The 18,065-nt window shown below is 39.9% G+C and overlaps 1 protein-coding gene across 2 annotated transcripts in view; it reads left to right on the forward strand.

Annotated features, from left to right (window-relative positions):
- LOC111230064 (nectin-2-like) overlaps positions 1-6,431 on the forward strand; it is a 76,259-nt gene extending 69,828 nt beyond the window's left edge. The window contains exons 7-10 of one of the 2 annotated variants that reach the window (XM_022756629.1): positions 3,957-4,092; positions 4,294-4,351; positions 4,496-4,588; positions 5,451-6,431. In XM_022756629.1, the coding sequence (XP_022612350.1) occupies positions 3,957-4,092; positions 4,294-4,351; positions 4,496-4,588; positions 5,451-5,642 (479 nt within the window). In that variant the 3' untranslated portion in view covers positions 5,643-6,431. The remainder of the gene's footprint in view (positions 1-3,956; positions 4,093-4,293; positions 4,352-4,495; positions 4,589-5,450) is intronic. The other variant, XM_022756630.1, reaches the window with a different exon arrangement.
- The last annotated feature ends 11,634 nt before the right edge of the window (positions 6,432-18,065 follow it).

Here is an 18,065-nt window from a genome sequence, read left to right on the forward strand (position 1 = left end):
ATAGAGAACTGCTCTCTGCCTCAGGGCTCCTCTCCACTGAAATAAATTTGGTGTTATTCTGTATGTGCGCTTGTCTCTTTTTATATTTAAATATGTGTATCTTTGTTCACGCATGTGATGTATGTCTGGAGAGGAAAGGCAGCGGGGCAAAGGGCACACTGCAGACCAGTGTGTTTGTGTAAATATGTCAGACTGAGCGACGAGGATACAGCACAGGAAGCCAGCTGCTCCTTAATACAATGCCTTTTGCTTGTGTTTGCATACACTGGTGTGTATTCTGGGTTTGCATGGGTGTATGTACCATATTAATGTACTCTGTATATGTGGATAAATGTGTGCCTGGTTGTGTGTCCTTGGCAAAGAGCTGCAGAGATTTAAACAGGCCCAGCAGATGTACAGTACACGTGTACACACACACACACGCACACACACACACACTCTTCTTTCTCTCTCCATCTGGGATATTTCATTAGTGCAAGACATGGCTGGTGTCCAGGGCCAACACAGAGGGCATGCTCTCGAGTCAAGTCATTCACACACAAGCACTGCACCTCAATCCTCAAAATTGGCCTTTTTTCCCGCAGCTCTCTCTTCTCTATCAGAGGTTATCTGAGAGGAAAGAACAGCTTTCTACCTGAAACCTGCTGAGTGAAAATGGCATTGGTTGGATAATGACGCCAGTGAGATAAGGGGAGGGGGTGGTGGTGGGGGCCCTATAGCACTTCAAATAAAAATCCCAGGAGCCAAAATGGAGGAAGGAGGTGTGATGATGAACAGACACGGCACTGGAATGAGGAAGCAAGAACACAAAACACTCGAAAGACAAGGCAGGTATCAGGATGAGGATTTAAGTGCCCTGTGGCTGTTCGGTGCTGTGGTATTGAAGTGACACAGCACCACCATGTGGCAATTGGCTCGTGTTACAGGAAGTCGATTTCACTGTATGTGAATAGATGTGATGCATCTGATGCCAAGTTTCAGTTTCAGCAGTTGGATGAAGCCTGAATGTCAGCTCATAAGGCACGTCCAGTCTGTATATAGTTTGATATTTTCTGAAGGCACCCTGGCCTTTTGTTCGTGTGTTTTTCTCTGCAAATCATCTCTCCATTCCCACTAAATTATTTAATGGAGAATGAAAAACACCCCCACTGTAGGACCATTGTGACTTTGCAAATGCCACAGTAAAACATTCTGCACTCTCCTTCATGACAGTCCTTGTAAAGAATCCGACTAATTATTTAGCGTAGCTCATTTTAAAGTTCATCTTTTTTGTACTTTTAGACCCCAAAGATTGTGTTTTATGGCTGAGCTGAAACAAAAGCATGTTTTACAAGCTCGGTTAGACACTTTTAAGATTCAGGTTGTTGCATGAATAATTATTTTTAATTTCTTGCAGCTCAGCCTGAATTTCCTCTGCCACATAATAGCTGCTTGCTCTCATCTATTTTAATACAGATATTCTACAAACTATTCATTGCCTTTTTGCAATAAATTTTATGTTGGTTGATACTGACAAAATAAAACAGATTTTGACCAAATAAATGATTTGAATTTTATATTTTGGATATTATTGTTGATTACAATTAAAATGTAGAGAATCGTATCAGTTTACTGTAGTGCAGCCTTTAAGAAGAGAACTTAGTAATGTTATATATTAACTAGTATCCCAGAGAATATATATTCTCATATCACAGCACTAATATAAAATTAAATCAAGTATTCCTTAAAAAATAATTAAAATGCATTTCACTATATATTTATACTGCTGCTACTAAAACATAAAATACAGCCTGTTCTACATGAATCAAATTCAAAATTATTTTTGTTCCTTTATCAGTTTATGCAGCTTGTGTCTTACTAACAAAGTGAAAGTAGTTCTTAAGGTACTAGAAAGGCGTTGAAAATTCCTGTTTGATTTGAATCTTGAGAATGAAACGCATAATAAATAAATGAAACACATATTGTGAATGAGTGCCATGGCGGTTTGCGTCCCTACAGAGGCATAAAACTACTTTAGATGCAATGAGGGCACCACATGTTGGTTTTGTTCCCAAGATAAGAGGAATGTAACTTTTGCACAAAGGGAAAAAACAATGGAAAACTTATTTGTACCCCACAGACTAAATCCAAGAAACATAATTAACTCGGTTCACCCTATCAAACGAAGATTTTCTCTTCATTATATCCAGGGAACCATTTTGTTTCATCTTTAACGAGTCGCAACGCTTTGTGATTATTGTTGTGACTCAGCAGATTAAGGTGCATATTGTGCTTCTTTTTTTAATTTTTTTATCTTTCGTTTTCTCATTCCCATGTTTTATTTTACTCTCCCATGTATTCACCCCCCACCCCCCAAATTCTAACAATAACATGATAAAAAAAAAAAAAACAACTAATGTTCATATGTCCATTGTGCAGGTGGCACACAGACACCTACAAGTACAGGCTTTATAAATGAATTAGCACAATGGAAAACGTAAAAGCGAGAGGACAACCAGAGCGAGTGTAAAGGGGAGATCATGTGGGATCAGCAGCAAGAGATAATGTACTGGGTGGTGATGTGTGGTAGGGAACAGAGATGATCATTAGGACACTTTTGTATGTGCGAAAGAATGAAAATTATTTTAGGAGATATTCAAAGCAGTCTATTGTTAGAGGAGAATTGTAATTAGGGGACTAACAACATTCAATCATGACCCTTCCAATTACTAGGACCAGGGTTTGTTCTCATCAAATGAGCTTCAGATCCTCTCTGCCCTTTACAACCCCCTCATTAGCATAATCCCCTGGGAATACGGGGGGATAATGAGCCCGGTTGCACCTTCAGTAAACACACGTGTGTGTGTGTGTGTGTGCGTGCGTGCGTTGTGTGTGTGTGTGCGTTCGGTTCACGTTCAGTGTGGTCATGGTTCATTAGTGGAACCTCTGCATGATTCCTCTGGTTCATCTTAATCACCCATGTGACTCGACACTCTAATCAAGACCCTTTCCACACACACACACACACACACACACACACTTAGCGTCTTTATTTTTTTCATTATGAAGCCACTCTTAGTCACGGGTCTTACAGAGTGGAGCAACTTCAATTATCTGACCTACACTCTTGTACTGATTGTGACTTCTGTTAATGTTTGTTAAATCACTGGTTCCCAACTTAGAGGGCAGGACTTCTTAATGTGGCCTCAAAATAAATCTAAGCAGTTGACAGGGAAGATGATAAAACATCATTTTGTTTCACAAAAGGGTTTTTTTTCCCCCCCAGACTTTTATTTAGTTTGATTGTCCAGGTTCATTCTAAAGCTTGGCAATATGCTAGCATGATAAACAATCTGAACTCAAGGTTCACTTACTTTGCTGTTCTCAAAGCTCTCAGCTGCATCCCACAGCCTTCTTCTTATTTTAAAGAAATAGAAAGAAATCTGTGAAGATCAATACTGCTCTTAAATCAGTTTTATTGGATCCAAGCTGGAAGTTATTGGTCCCAGCCAACAAGTAGTCTGGCACAGACAAAAAGCTAATTGTTGCTTTTTCATTTAGATTTTTGTATGAATCAAACAAATGAGATGTAACATTTTAAGTACTGAGCTTTAGGGGGCTGGTAGGATGATTTTGTTACAAGCATATTTCCCAAAATGTCAAACTATTCCTTTAACTATTGTTTTTTCATGTAAAATACTAGATAGTTTTTCCTTCTGTGGTTTCTAAAAGTCATTTAAATGTAACAATCTCAATCACTGCTCGCAGCTCACTGACACACACAGCCAGTGACAAAGAGCTCGAGTAGACATGGCTTTATCTTGGGGGCTCACAAGGCAAAAAGGTCAGGAAGCGTTGTGTTAAATAAAATTTATTATGGAATAGATTTTAGCAGTCCCTCTCAGCCAAACGAGGAAATCATGTCCACTTCATTGATGTTGTGTTTTCTCTCTTTCTTTCCCCTCTTCTTTTACCAGGCACTCGTCTTCCAGAGAAAGGTCCTACTACAGGCAGCATCATAGGAGCCATCATTGGAGTCATTATACTGCTGGCCATCATTGGAACAGCCATCGCCATGTACCGCAAACACCGCAACAACCAACTCAATGGAGAGTGAGTATCTGTTTGACTGAGTGAGTGTGGATGACTCTACAGTTCAGTTCTCTGTTGTTTTTTTGTTGTTTTTTTTTTTCATGCTCAGATGTTTGTTCTGTGTGTTATTTGCAAATCGCTCCATTAGATGAAATGCCACGCAGCATGTCTCCTCTTTTTGTGACTCACTAAACATGACAGCTGTGTGTTTTTGTGTTTCAGTGGTCCACCCAAGTACAAGCCCCCTCCCCCGAAGAAGACCGACAGCTCCGCTAACGGGGTGAGTCAGCATCGACAAATGCCTGTAATAAGGACAACAGTATCATTGACTAAATTGTGATGTCAGATTGTGAAAAACTGTGAGCAGAGCCATCAGATTTGATTCTGTCCCCTGAAATATACTGAGTCATGTGTGTGTCCTCAGCAGGGGAACGCAAGCTATGCCCCAGTGGTTGAGGGCAGATCGAGGACTCTGCAGGAGGATTACTACAGTGCCCAGAGTGCTGAGCCAGTCACGGTAAAGATACACAGTGATTGAAACTGCAAAGCTGATATAAATTTGGATCACTGCAAATTTTTTTTTTTTTTTCCATTATTGTTTTGTTTTTTTCTCTGACTTTGAGACACAAACAGAACACGGTGTAGACAAGTATGAACTTCTATAAAAAGTTCTATGAAAAGGAAATACATCACATCACTATTTTCCAGTGCACCTTGCTTCATTCATGTCACCTTCATTAAGGCGTCGTCTGAGGTTGTTTCTGGTTTTTATTCATTCGTTATAATCTCTTTAACACTGCTGGGTCCATTTGTGGGTCTGTTGGTACACGGTATGTGCGGCAGAAAGTTTGTTCTACTGACAGAGAAAATGTCTTAGAAAATAATGTAACACAGAATATAATACAATTTCAATATAATGCAGTGTTTAATTAACACTTTGCTTGTTGCAAATTGTGGAAAATTATTTTGACTGTAGTCGATATGTGAATTCACAGATAAATTAGGACATGTGTCATTTATTTGTGTTATTCTACCATTTTATCTTCCCACCCCGGAGAATGAAATCAGGTGGATGAGCTGCACTCTCGTTCACGGAGGAGTATCTAAGATGAGCCTGATATGTGGCCATTTTTTCACCACTCTATTTTTGGGCAGTGATTCAGATGTCTGGAACCAGGCTGATCTCATGATTGGATTTTAATAAAAACTTTGGTTGATGGTGTGTGTCACTGTGCCCATTTGAGTACTGCTAATGATACACTGAGCACACAGTAGCAGTTTATTCTCTGGTACTGCTGAAAACAAGGTGCCGTGTTCTTTTGTGACCGATTACGATACATGAGTGATGAGATCTTTACTGTTGCCTTATGTCTTGGCAGGACCTGGATGCCTACCATGACGACGAGGAGAGGGACCATTATTACTCTGCTGCCCCCTCTGGCTGGGATGATCCCGGAAACAACGAGGTCCCGCCTCCCTACGTGCGCACAGACAGTGACCCTCAGGATGAATACCGGGGGCCCTATGTCAACCGTGGGGACAGCTTTGTGTCTCCAGCCATGTTTGTGTGATGAGAGGGGCGTGAGAAACCACAGAGGACGTGTGTAAATATGTGTGCATGTGAGACTGAGTGAGTGCTCATTTCCGCTCATAGAGTGAGATCTGTCATAGGAGAGTGAAAACTTGTGAATGTGAACATTTGAGGCTTAGCTGTAAATTTTCAAGTTCATCCACTGCAGAGCTGCTGAGTTCTGTTTTGCCTTTTTCTTGTTTAAAAATATTTATAGATCGATAACCTGTCCTATGAAATAATCTGGTTGAGTTGCGTGTTGCTCTTTTGAGAAATCAACCATTTTTAAGCCCTGATCCAGCTTAAGCCAGCAAGATACAAAATGTTTCTAATGTAGCTACTATATGCTCAACTGCACCCTACAGCTATAGGAATATAATGACATTATTTTTCTTAAACTGTAGATAAATCATAGACAAGGTTGTTTTAAATACCATATTATGTTGAATGTAACATCATAGTCAGGACATGAATATGTTTTGTGTGCACTGTTGCATGACAAGAGCATGAAACGGTTCCTTGTTTGGTGAACAGCAAACTGCCTTGCATTATTCAATGTGGAGCTGTCACACACGTTATGGGTTGGTTAGCAGAAGCACAATATGTGGGTGTTACATGTTACCTCTTTCTAGTCGTATCTGTCTGCTGCTGTTGGTTTCCAAACCCAGGTGGCGTGATGTCGGTGTAAAACAGGCGCCCTCTGTGAAGAAGCTTTTAGCTGCAGTTAATCAGGCAGCACCAAGACGAGACCCACAGACCGTGACGACATCGGGATGTAAACTGCGGGGGGGGGGGGGGTTGTGTTAATGTTTGTGCTTGATTTGAATTGTTTTTTTGTTTTTTTTTACTTTTTTTACTTCTGCGTCCAGCCTTTGCCTTCTTTGTGAAATTTCAGTGAAACTCAGCTCAGCTCGGCTCAGCTCAGGAGGAAGCAAATAAAAAAAGGAGCTGGTGAGTGATTGAACTTGATGGCACTGGCCTATAACCTAGCTGTGACATTAGATTTTTTTTTTTTTAACTTGCATTCATCCATCCTGACAGCCATAGTAAAACAACATTCAGTTGCTCAAAAAGTGAGTTGGCACAGTGCTGTATTTTTCGTGTCATCTTTTACTTCAAAATAACTGTAAACTTTTGTGACTATTTTTTTTTTTTTTTATATATTCACTTTGTCTAACAGCATGCTCAGATGGATTAGGATAAATCTGGATTATGTCCATGAAATCTGGTGCAATTCATCTCTCTATTGGAGGATTAAATAGTTCTTTATGGAGCTCAAACTGGGGTTGACACAGAGCTTGCTAGTATACTGACATGTCTGTCCATTATCAGGGTGAGGGGTTAAACGGGTCAGTAATACTTAGTCAGAATTTTTATTCTAGTTTATCATGAACTCAAAGGTGTCTTAATGTGTGTTAGTGCCAAGCAGGTGTTTATTTTATCAAATTGCCTTGTGAGAAAAGCTATTTTCTCTCTTACTGAATGATGCTGGTTTTAATCTGTTTTGATCTTAATTAATTGTATTTTCATAGTTATAATGACAGTTGCTCATTCAATAAACATTTACATTGTGATCCTCGTTAAATCAGTGAACCTTACCTTGTCATTTCTTTGTTCATTGCAACAACTGTTATTTTTCACCTCGGTTGTAATTCCAGCATTTCACCATGTGGTCGCAGTATGGACCGAAAGTACAGGAGGGATTAGCACTACAAAGAGCCCTGACTAGCATCTTCTACTGTCTAATGCAGAAAATACTGAATATTGGGGGAAATTAATGCTTTAGTTATGAGTGAATATTGTCACTTTGTAACATTTATCAGTAAATGAAAGGGAGTGTGGGGGTGCAAAATTGCAGACAGACTGCAGTTGCAGTGCCCACACATGTCCACATGAGGGCTCTAGATTTTAAAGGCTGAAATTAACAAGAGGCTCTGGCACACCTGATACAGTGGCGGGCGCTTGTTCTCTGCCTCCTCTCCTCGTGCCTGACTCATCTCTTTCTATCTTAAGCTGCATTTCCACCAATCCTGTACGCACAGTCCATGAAAAGTCTACTGGCACATGCGGAGGAGCTTTTTTAGATCACTGTGATTCATTGCCTGCGCTGGCAAGACTGCACCAGAGGAGGCAAAATGTGCAGCCGCGCAGATGCAGAATATAAGGATTACATACATCACCTTCCTGCACCACTGACTCACATGTATAAACCACTTGTGTCTTGCAGCTTATCCATATTAATTTGTGTGTGCGGTGCAGCGGTGTCCTGATTGAGCCGAGCCTGGTGCAGACCAGACTGTGGTATACTGCAGATGAAGGTGAGGCTCGACTAGCAGCCCACCATGACTCTGCAGTCTGTACCCTGCCTGTATTCTGATCACACAGGTACATGGGGATTTCTAAGAAGCAATGAATGTGTAAGGACTTTATTGCTGACAATGTATTTTGAAGTTGTAAGGCCATTCAAGACTTAACACAAAGGTCAGCTAACTCTTCAGAAGCACTGAAAACTCTCACTGCTCTAACCTGTGGTACCTCTGACTTTCATGCTGTGTTTTAAGTACAGTTAAAGATGGCTTCTGCGAACATGATTCCCCTTTAATGTGTTCTTTCTATTTTTAGTTGAGCTGTAATAGCCCTTGCTGACTTTGCAATGTACATTAAGGTGTCTACTATATAAACATCTGGATCAATACATATGATCTGGGAATTGAGCTGGAGTTGTAACTCTCTCAAATGGCTCTGTGTGTATTGATTGAAGGAGTGTTACATTGGTATGGTGGGAATGCACAGTCTGTCTGGTGCACTCACTGTAGAGAAAGGAGACATCAAGATTCAATACGTTAATCCAAAGTATTTTTTGAATGTTCAAATAGAGTTGAATATAACACAAAGGCACAAATTCTTGAAGGGAGACTGTCCTCATGGTTTGCTGTGTTACTTTTCTGTAAACTAGCAGTGATCTGTGCAGTTGAAGCATTATGGGATTAACAGACTTTGTGAATCGGCAGCCAGGTAATGAGTGAGGGAGAAGGCAGAGAATAAACCTCTCATGCCTTCAATGCTGCTAAGCTGGTTAAAAATAGAGGCAGAAGAGAGGGATTGAGAGAATCGGGCTGGACAGAAAAGATGGCGGATGGAGGAAACGAGTGATTTGACTCCTAGCAAAGTAGGCGAGGAGGGATTTACCAGGTGTCCTTGACTGCCAGTAGAACAAATGTGTAGCAATATGCTAAAGGTGCACAAAGAAACACTCATCATGCATCCACAGTGATTCTGCATGTTTTCTGAACAGCCTGACCTGATGGACAATCTCTGCCAAGGCTCATCATGTGCATGACAATGATGAGCATGTTTGGCTGTATGCTGTTGGCCTGGTTGGTGAGTAGATGCACACACAAATTTATAATTGCAGGCCTGTGTAAGCCTGACAAGGCTGAGGAAACCTTGAATGACCTTGAATATCTATTTTAAGAGCTGGGGATAAATACAGATTAAAGCAAACTGTTCAATTTAAGATGCAGTTTGACAAAGTTGGATCATATTCTCTCAAAAGAGACCAAAGACATTTATTTCAGTACTGCACCAGTCTTCAGTTTACATGTAGACCTGACACTTCAACAGCCTATAAGAGGATGAAGTGAACACATGACTGGATGGAGACAGCATTTGTGTGTCTCTAGGTTTTCAGGTACTGATAGTAAAAAATAAAGACTGCATATACAAATTGTTTAAGTAGATAATTTAGGAATACACCATTGTCTTTCCGCTGGTTATCCAGAAAGTAACTTGAGGTCTACAACTTCCAAAAGCTCCTCACTTGTTCTCAGCTCTACAGCTTTTTCTCCCTATTCCTCTCATTTATTTTATTTTTTTCATCCCCTCTGTCATCTCTCAACTGGGCTAATTCTGTAAAACCCAGGCCAGAAGGACACACTGTTTGAGAGGAGAGCAAGAGGACGAGGGAGGCACTAACACTGGCACCGTGGTGAGTGACACTGTCGAGACGCCCTCGCAACAGGGAAAGCATGCGAGTCTGGAGAGGAATGGAAAGAGGGAGAAAGTGATAGAGCGGGTGGAGTAGATAAGGGGAACAGCCTGTGAAAGAGGAAGAGCGAGAGAGAGAGAGAGAAGCTTTTGGGATTAAAGAGGAGCTGAAGGTGGAGGGCAGACAAGGCCAGTGGACAGCTGGGAGAGGCCTGGTTCACTGCAGATTGGTTCATATTTGAACTGTTTGTTTCTCAATGTTCTTATTTTGAAAACTTACACATGGGGTCATTGGAAGTGGTTAGTAACATACATGTGTGTTATGAGACCAGAAATAAATTAAACTTGAGGAAAAAATGAAGAATATCTGACAAGTTTATATCTTTAAGAAATGTATTAATCCAAGCATAAACATTGCATAGTGACACATTTAAATGTAGAGTCAAGTCAGGCTAAAAATATCTATCAAAGGACTGTTGCAATGTTGAGAGACCAAACTATCTGATTGGCCAGTGTTGCTGTTCCACACACGCTTTGTATCTGCAAAAACAACAGCATTTAATGTGACACCTTAAAGCTGTTATTTCACATTAAATCTTGACACAGTTGTAATAATTTTACAGTACATGTTAATTATTGTCTTTGCAACTGTATGCATCAGCAAAAAACAAACAACCAGAATTAACAATGTCATCCAGCAGACACACTGATGTGATAATGGTCCTACAGAGGTGTTCAATATTACAGCACTTTGCTCTCTGTATGCCTTAGGCAGGACCACACTGACAAATAGTGAATGCAGCTACACTTTGGTTTGCATTGCTTAACGTGGTGATGTAACTCACAGTTTTATATGTAAAACAACCAAATGTGTAAATGAAGCAAAGGCTTTTGACTTTAGTTCTGAAGAGAATTCATTGAACATATCATTTAGTGTCTAGGAAAAGGGGATGGCTGTCACAAAAGCATAATGCTCATAGTTGCATTGATGAACTACAGTAACAATGTCAACACTCGTGATAGAGTTTATAAGATATAATCATTTTACTATCTTAAAATGAACAGTTTCTGATTTAAAATAATGTGAGAGCAGGCCATTGTAACATACGCTGAACAGCACTACTGTGGCCTCAAGTGGTAATTACAGGATAATGGTGAGTGCCAAAATGTAACGCAGCAGTAGCACAAGTAGAGAAAAGTCATAATGTCATGAACTGACATACTAACAGAAGAAAGTGGTCATATCAGACCAAGTCAGCTACAGTGGAACAGTAGAACAACTCTTGAGTGTTTTTTTTTTTTTTTTTTTTTTTTTTATTGAGGAAGGGTGTGTTTCATTTTTCATTGAGTTTATTTGACATAGAAAATGCTCACTGATCAACAGAAAAAAACCTGTAAATGACCCATACTTTATTTTAAAGCTTTCCAGTTTTAGAGGTGCTGGTGGGCTTCAGACAGAGGCACGCTAAGCTAAGCTAACCGGCTTCTTGCTGTAGTCGCATATTTATTGGACAAATCTCATCACTAACTCTACACTTTAAATAAGTGTATTTCCCAAAATGTTGAATTAATAGCCACTGCCAAGCCGTTGGACGGAGGGAAATAGCAGAAATATGGAGAGAAGCGGTGTGAATTACGTATCTGTACAGTCTGCAGTGGACTTCACATGACAATCAATGAATGGAAAGACAACTGGACTACCGCTTTCAAGTATGGAGTCATCTCCACTTAGCCATCTTGCTGGTTTACAATGCTGGTGAAGCTGAATTAATTATACTTTTGTGCTCATAGTTACTGAAAAGGGAACAGAATGGTTGAATTATGAATCATTTATCCTAGCTAACAAGGTAGCTATGTAGCATGTCAATATTGCCAAATATTTACTTAGCATTAACACAATCAGGTCACCGGCGACCCGGTTAAACATCACAAATCCACAAATAATGCATACTTACAGGTTGTAAGCCTGGCTACATAAACTGGGAACTTCCTCTTCCTTCAGAAAAAGCCGTTGCAGAAATCGAGCATCGAACATTCGCGGTTTTTGAGGCAGTCCTTCAAGTGCCAGGCAACAGTAAAATGTTTGTAACCATGGAGAGAACTGTGCTAAAAATGAATTCCAGCCATTGAGTTATTTGGTTTTACCATCGGCAGAGCAAACAAAGTAGGTTTCTCCTGGCAATTGAGATCCCTGGCCTTCATTTTAAGTTGTTGTGTGCTGTGCTGTGCTGCCTGCTAAGCTTGCAGGGGGTGTCCAGCTGACAGGTACACTGATGTCAATAGGTCTAGGAAGTAAGGCCTGGATCCACAACAAGGCCTTTTTTATGCATTGGGTAAAGCGGTTGTTGCCCTGACAGACATACTCCTTTTGGCGTGTACTTTAAGCCTTGCAACATTTTAGATCTTTTGCATGTACAAAAAGGGAAAAGTGAAAGGGAAAACACAGAAAAACATAATAGGTCCTACTTTAAATAAATAAACCCCCTAATTAATCAAAGATTGTTAACAGATCTACGTATCAGTGCTGAGAGATAAACGTGTCATAGTAAGTAAAAAGTATATTGGCTATGGCACTGACCCTAATTATAAGTGAATGGTGAGTGTGTTTACATGTGTGCAACCGTGTTGTGTGTGTGTGTGTGTGTGTGTGTGTGTGTGTGTGTGTGTGTGTGTGTGTGTGTGACATTTGCAGCTTGTTTCCCAGGGGCAGTCGGGATGCCAGCTGGTTTAAAATGATGGTTAATATTTAATGCTATCAGCTCAGGTTGCATCATTCCTCTGTACCTGCAGAGTGACTCCCTTTAACTGTCTCCACATTTTCTCATTTAAAGGAATGAGATGTCCAACATGCCCTTTAAATGCCTCCCTGGCTGAGCTCAATCCTCTTTGTGCTCACACCCACAAATGATGTTATCCACAATCTAACTATACTCACTCGTTTAGTATCAGATTTGGGCTGTTGATGTTGCAGGACAACATCCTTCCTGTGTTGAAATTTAAGTGTGTGAAAGGATAGTGTGACAGAGATAGAGAGAGGAGGCTGTTACATTAGACAGTCTTTGACTGCTTCACTGCTGATCTGCAATGTCATGTACCTTGTGTCTCATAATACGTCCTATTTTCCCCCCACATTACTCTCTTTTCATTTTATCTTAATTTTATTTTTTATGCTTGTGTTAACAGAGACAATGGTCATTTTCATCAAGCCCGGTACCATGAGAGTCCTCTTACTCCCGTCACGTTTTGCTGAGACTCAGCTCTTGTCTGGTAAAAACAGGGCTGGGTCTCCTCTCTCCTCCAATCACAGACATTAGGGCTGCACTGCAGATGCAGGTGGTGGGATGGTGTGCACAGATGTGAATGTTCTTTTTACATTGTGAAGCCAGTGATCCACCTGGACAAGATAAGTTAGGAAGACAGGGAAGAGAGAGAGAGGAGAGAAGGTTTTATGAGCTGTAGTTGTCACAAAGAAAAGCCACTTAAAACATATGAATATGTTACAGCAAAGGAGAAATAGGCTTCAATCAGCAGGATGAGATGGCAAATGGTGTCATAAACTAACCAAATGGTTATTCATGGTTAATAATTATTTTAGTATGGTTCATTCATCACCCTTTGCCTAATAGTTAACAAGTATAATTGCAGTGTCTATGTCTATTCTAGCTCAAGGACCTTCTTGCATGTCATACCTCTATCTCACCCCATGTTTACTATCTTTCTCTCGCTCTACACTATCAATTGTAAAGTAAAGCCAAAAAATAAAGAAAAAAAAGAAAAAAATATAATCTAAAAAAGAAATATGTAAATGTTGGTAATACATTAGTTTCTCACTTTCTCACAAGCCTGATTTGATCAGTTATTTTAAATGTGATCTGCCTTAGTGCATCATGCATATTCTGAGCACATAGCCTTCAGCTGCCTCAACTTTTATCCTTGTACTAGTTGGAAATTTTGCATATTAACAACAGTAGCCTATTAGAGTGAGGGCGTTATAGATGATAAATTAATGGTGCTGGGCTCCCATGAGCCACTAAAACAGCTCTGTCTCTGTAAGTCTCTTGATCTGTACTGTTGGTATGAGCACCATTCTTCCAAATGATATTCCCTCTGTTGGTTTTTTGATAATGGTGGTGGAACATGCTGTCTAACGAGCGCTATGTCCCATTGGTGTTCATTTGAGTTGAGATGGTGAATATGAAAGATGTAGGATTTACATTGTTTTCATACTTGTGAAACTATTCATGACCCCTCACTCTCTGTATGGAAGCATCTGTATTCACTATGTTTCTGCACTCATGTATTCATCCTTTTTTGTCACTTGTCGGCAGATAAACAAATAATCAAGTGAAAAGCTACTTGTAGCTACACCACTTGCTTACATGGATAAATAAGAGGTATTCATTTAAATAAAATGACTCAAAGTAGTTGAGCATTTAATTAATCAGGACTACTGTATGTACAATAGAGCTACCCCTGCACTGAGAGTGGCAGACTTCCCAATTAGCCTCAGTTATTCTGTGCCTTATTATGTGTCTTTGTGACTGAGCAAGTAAATGAGTAAAACCAGCCAGTCAAGGCCACCACACCAAAACACTGCCAGATGTTTCATTCCCCAGTGATGACACAACATTTGAACGACTGAGTGCCTCTTGGGTACTCATCCAAACTCCCTCCCCTTCATCATCCCTCATTTCATTCAATCCGAAATCACATTTCTGGGCACGTGTGCAACCTTGCTGTTTCATACACAAACATACACACACACCCGCCTACATCCAAATGGCTGCCAGGGAAACACTTGAATAACAACATGTTTTCACAGAGTGATGAATGGCTCAACTGATCATTCAGTTGGAGTAAACACGGCTTGATTTCATTGCACAACATTAGTTAGTATGTGCTAGTGAACATGGCATAATCTAATGAATCATTACTTATATGTGTGTAGAGCTACTCAAGTTAATGAGGTGTATGTGCGTGTGTGTGTGTGTGTGTGTGTGTGTGTGTGTGTGTGTGTGTGTGTGCATGCGCTGCCAGGGTGTGTCCAGATGTTCATTTCAATCAAGCCTGCAACCACACCCTCGATTCTCCATAACCCTCAGGGAAACAGCTGGATGAGATTTGAATTTATCAATGAAATCTACAAGCACATTCAGCAGATGTCATGAAGACACAAAGATGTCAGTCCTAATTATATTCATGTCTGTTTCTCAGTTCTCTTGTTAAGCAGATTGAGTTTAACCTCTTAACATTACAGGTCTACTGTATATAATATGGAAGAACTTAATCCTAATTGACCTCTGCCACTGCCAGCTTCCTCAGGCTAAATAATGTGGCTAATACATCAGCATTAGTTAAACTGCGAACAACGTTTTTTATATACAGTCTATGCTAACAACCACAGTTTATGCTAACAAATAGTGGTGCATGGTGGGTTATGTGGCTGAAAGTGTTGCCAGGCACTCAATAATAGCTCTATGCATAGATCCATTCTTGAAAATATATTTCTGATGTTTAACTAACAACAAAAAAATTCAGATTCCACTTAATCTTTCAATTGTGTCTTATGGTCATGCTCACTTATTATGATGTTTTCAGGTGTTCTCAATTGTCACATGATGACAACAGAGCATTCTCCATGACAACAGAGCAAACTGAACACCTGACATATGGTTGAAAACTAGAAAGTGCTAGGTTGATAGGTGAAATCGGCGACTATAAGACATATCAGAACGATAAGTGTAGTTATTTGTTTATGTTGTTTGTTAGCTTGTTAGCTTGTAACTGTCAGTGGCTGATACAGTGTTAGGGCTGTGCTAATGCAAACCCTTTCTCTCTGCACTGACAAGGTTTTGTTGACCGGTGAAAGAATAGTGCGTATCAAGATGTTTAGCAAACGTCAGAGACTCACCCACATGTTTGAGCCTCAGTCAGACCCAGACTCAGACTGAGGAGTCTGTTTTGCACTAAAATCAGCAACAACAGACATACCAGAACGTTAAGTGTTGTTGGAATCTTTTATTTGTTTATGTTGTTTGTTAGCTTGTAAGTGTCAGTGGCTGACACAGTGTTAGTGGTTGTTCTAATGCAAACACTCGCTCTCTGTACTGACAAGGTTCGGGTTTTATTTTGCCCACCAAGACCTGTTCTTTAGGTATATGATGTATGAAACTCTGGCTGTCTGAACCTTTTCTTATTAGACTGTCATTGGTTCACTGCAGTTCCAAGGTGGAAATATGCAGTCATGATGTTTACTTCTTATTTCCCTCATGCTATTTCTTGTATTATTTAAAAAACATCATATGGGCATGTCAACAAGGTTAAAAACTTGATTTTCATCAGAGGGGATCTTTTCATTAGATTATTTAAATTATAGCATACTAAATGCCTATCGATTAATCATTTCAGAACCATATTTGTTCAGTACAAAAGAAACTGAAAAACAGACAGCATTATTTTTCAACAGGGTTGCTACCAAGAGTATCTGTTTATAGTTAAGCCACACGAGATAGTGTGGCTTAACTATAAACAGATACTCTTGTCCGTCCCTCACTTTGCTCCTCTGAGGATGTGAATGTCCTGTGATTTACTGCTATAACATGTCTGTAGTTTAAATGGAAATGTGATAATCCCCCAGGCTTTGCCAAGGATAAGGTTCTGCTTCACTTGTCTGTGCATGTGTGTGTGCAGTTGTGTTGCACGCTGCATGTTCCCATGTGTTGGCATGCATAACCTTGGGAGCTATCCTTCCTCTGAGCATCATGGGATGGCTCAGAGGACAAGGAATTAGCCAATCAGCCGTTAGGGTCACCTCAGTCAAATGCCCCTGGAGACTTACTGCTTCCCATCCCCCTCCCCTTTCATCTCACTCCTCATCACATTACTCATCTGTTCCACACATTGCTGTCTATCTCTATATCTACTACTTATCTATCTATACTCTATCTATCTACACACACACACACACACACACACACACACACACACACACACACACACACACACACACACAAGATGTTTGACATAAAAATGCAAATGTGAGATGCAAATATCTAGGGCATTAAAATTTAAGTATAATCAATGTATTCCAGCTAAAATCAGTTTCATCATGTGTCCACTCACAACAGAGACAGACAGAAAGGAGGAGATGGAAGAACAGAGGGAGTGAAATGTGGGAGAGTGGTAAGGAAGGAGGGAACAAATAGAAATCTGTAGAGGACGTAAGACAGGGTGACATACAAGAGAGAAGCTGCAACTTCAGCTATTTTCTACCATTAGCACTTGTGATCTGTGTACCATTTCTGCTCATTCGAAATTTCTACTGCCCAGGTGACTTGGTGGTAATAATAATAATAGTAATAATAATAATAAATTAATTATTAATTATTATTATCTATATTATATTATATCATATTTTATAATATATTATAATAATAATAATAATAAACAACAATAATAATAATAATTATTAGTATTATTATCATGATTATTATTATTATTATTATTATTATTATTATTATTATTATTATTATTATTATGGCAAATTAGGCACAGGACCATATTTTTTATCAGAAAAGACTGAAACAAGAGCATTCAAAATTAGTAAATGCCCTCCTAAACATAGAGTCTGGGGGCCCACTCATAGATATAAGAAAGTGCATTTCAGCAGTTGGGCTGGGCAGCTTAAGGTCTGATTTCTCATAATTCAAAGCTTAATAAAGGGGTTGCAAAATGTCAAAAGGTCATGTGATAAGAGGTTGGAAAATGAACCTTCTTCCTAGAGATTACATTTTTGACAATAGAAATTAGCAGTATATCAACATCATTTCTGGGAGACTGGTAAACTGGTGCATTTCTATACATGCAATACGCTGATTGGATTGGAGAAGAATTACAGACTCCTCTCCTGAGGGAGACAGGTAACCAGTGTAGTTCGTGGAGGAAAGTGTTCATGTAACCACACCCTCATTAGTATCCCAGCAGCAGGCTAGAGGCTCCGGGCAGGAATCCAAAGGTATGGCACACTGCGGTAGTCCAGCCTTGAGGAGATGAATGGACCAGCTTCTCAGCATCAGGGAGGAATTAAATGGGATGTAGCTCGGCAATGTTCTTGAGATGATAGAAGGTTTTACAGAAACGTTTGATGTGATTTGCACGCGTCATCACCTTCTCCTTCCTTCTCCCTTTTCCTTTTGAAAGTGGAGTTACGGGGAATCTGAATTAGGTTTAACACAGCAGGCGCACTAGAATTATCTATGTGTACTTTATATATACCCCTGTATTATACATCTTGTGTGGATGTGTATATGTACTGCATGTGGGAAAGATGAGTAATGTTGATGACAAGTGAAATGAAAGGGGGATTGGAAGGAGGAGGGCTGGTAGTTGCCAGGGTGACCTTCTCCAGTCTCCAGGGTCATTTGATGGGATGATCCTG

This window comes from Seriola dumerili, unplaced genomic scaffold (genome assembly GCF_002260705.1).
Source record: "Seriola dumerili isolate Sdu_G_001 unplaced genomic scaffold, Sdu_1.0 BDQW01000258.1, whole genome shotgun sequence".
Classification (NCBI taxonomy): domain Eukaryota; kingdom Metazoa; phylum Chordata; class Actinopteri; order Carangiformes; family Carangidae; genus Seriola; species Seriola dumerili.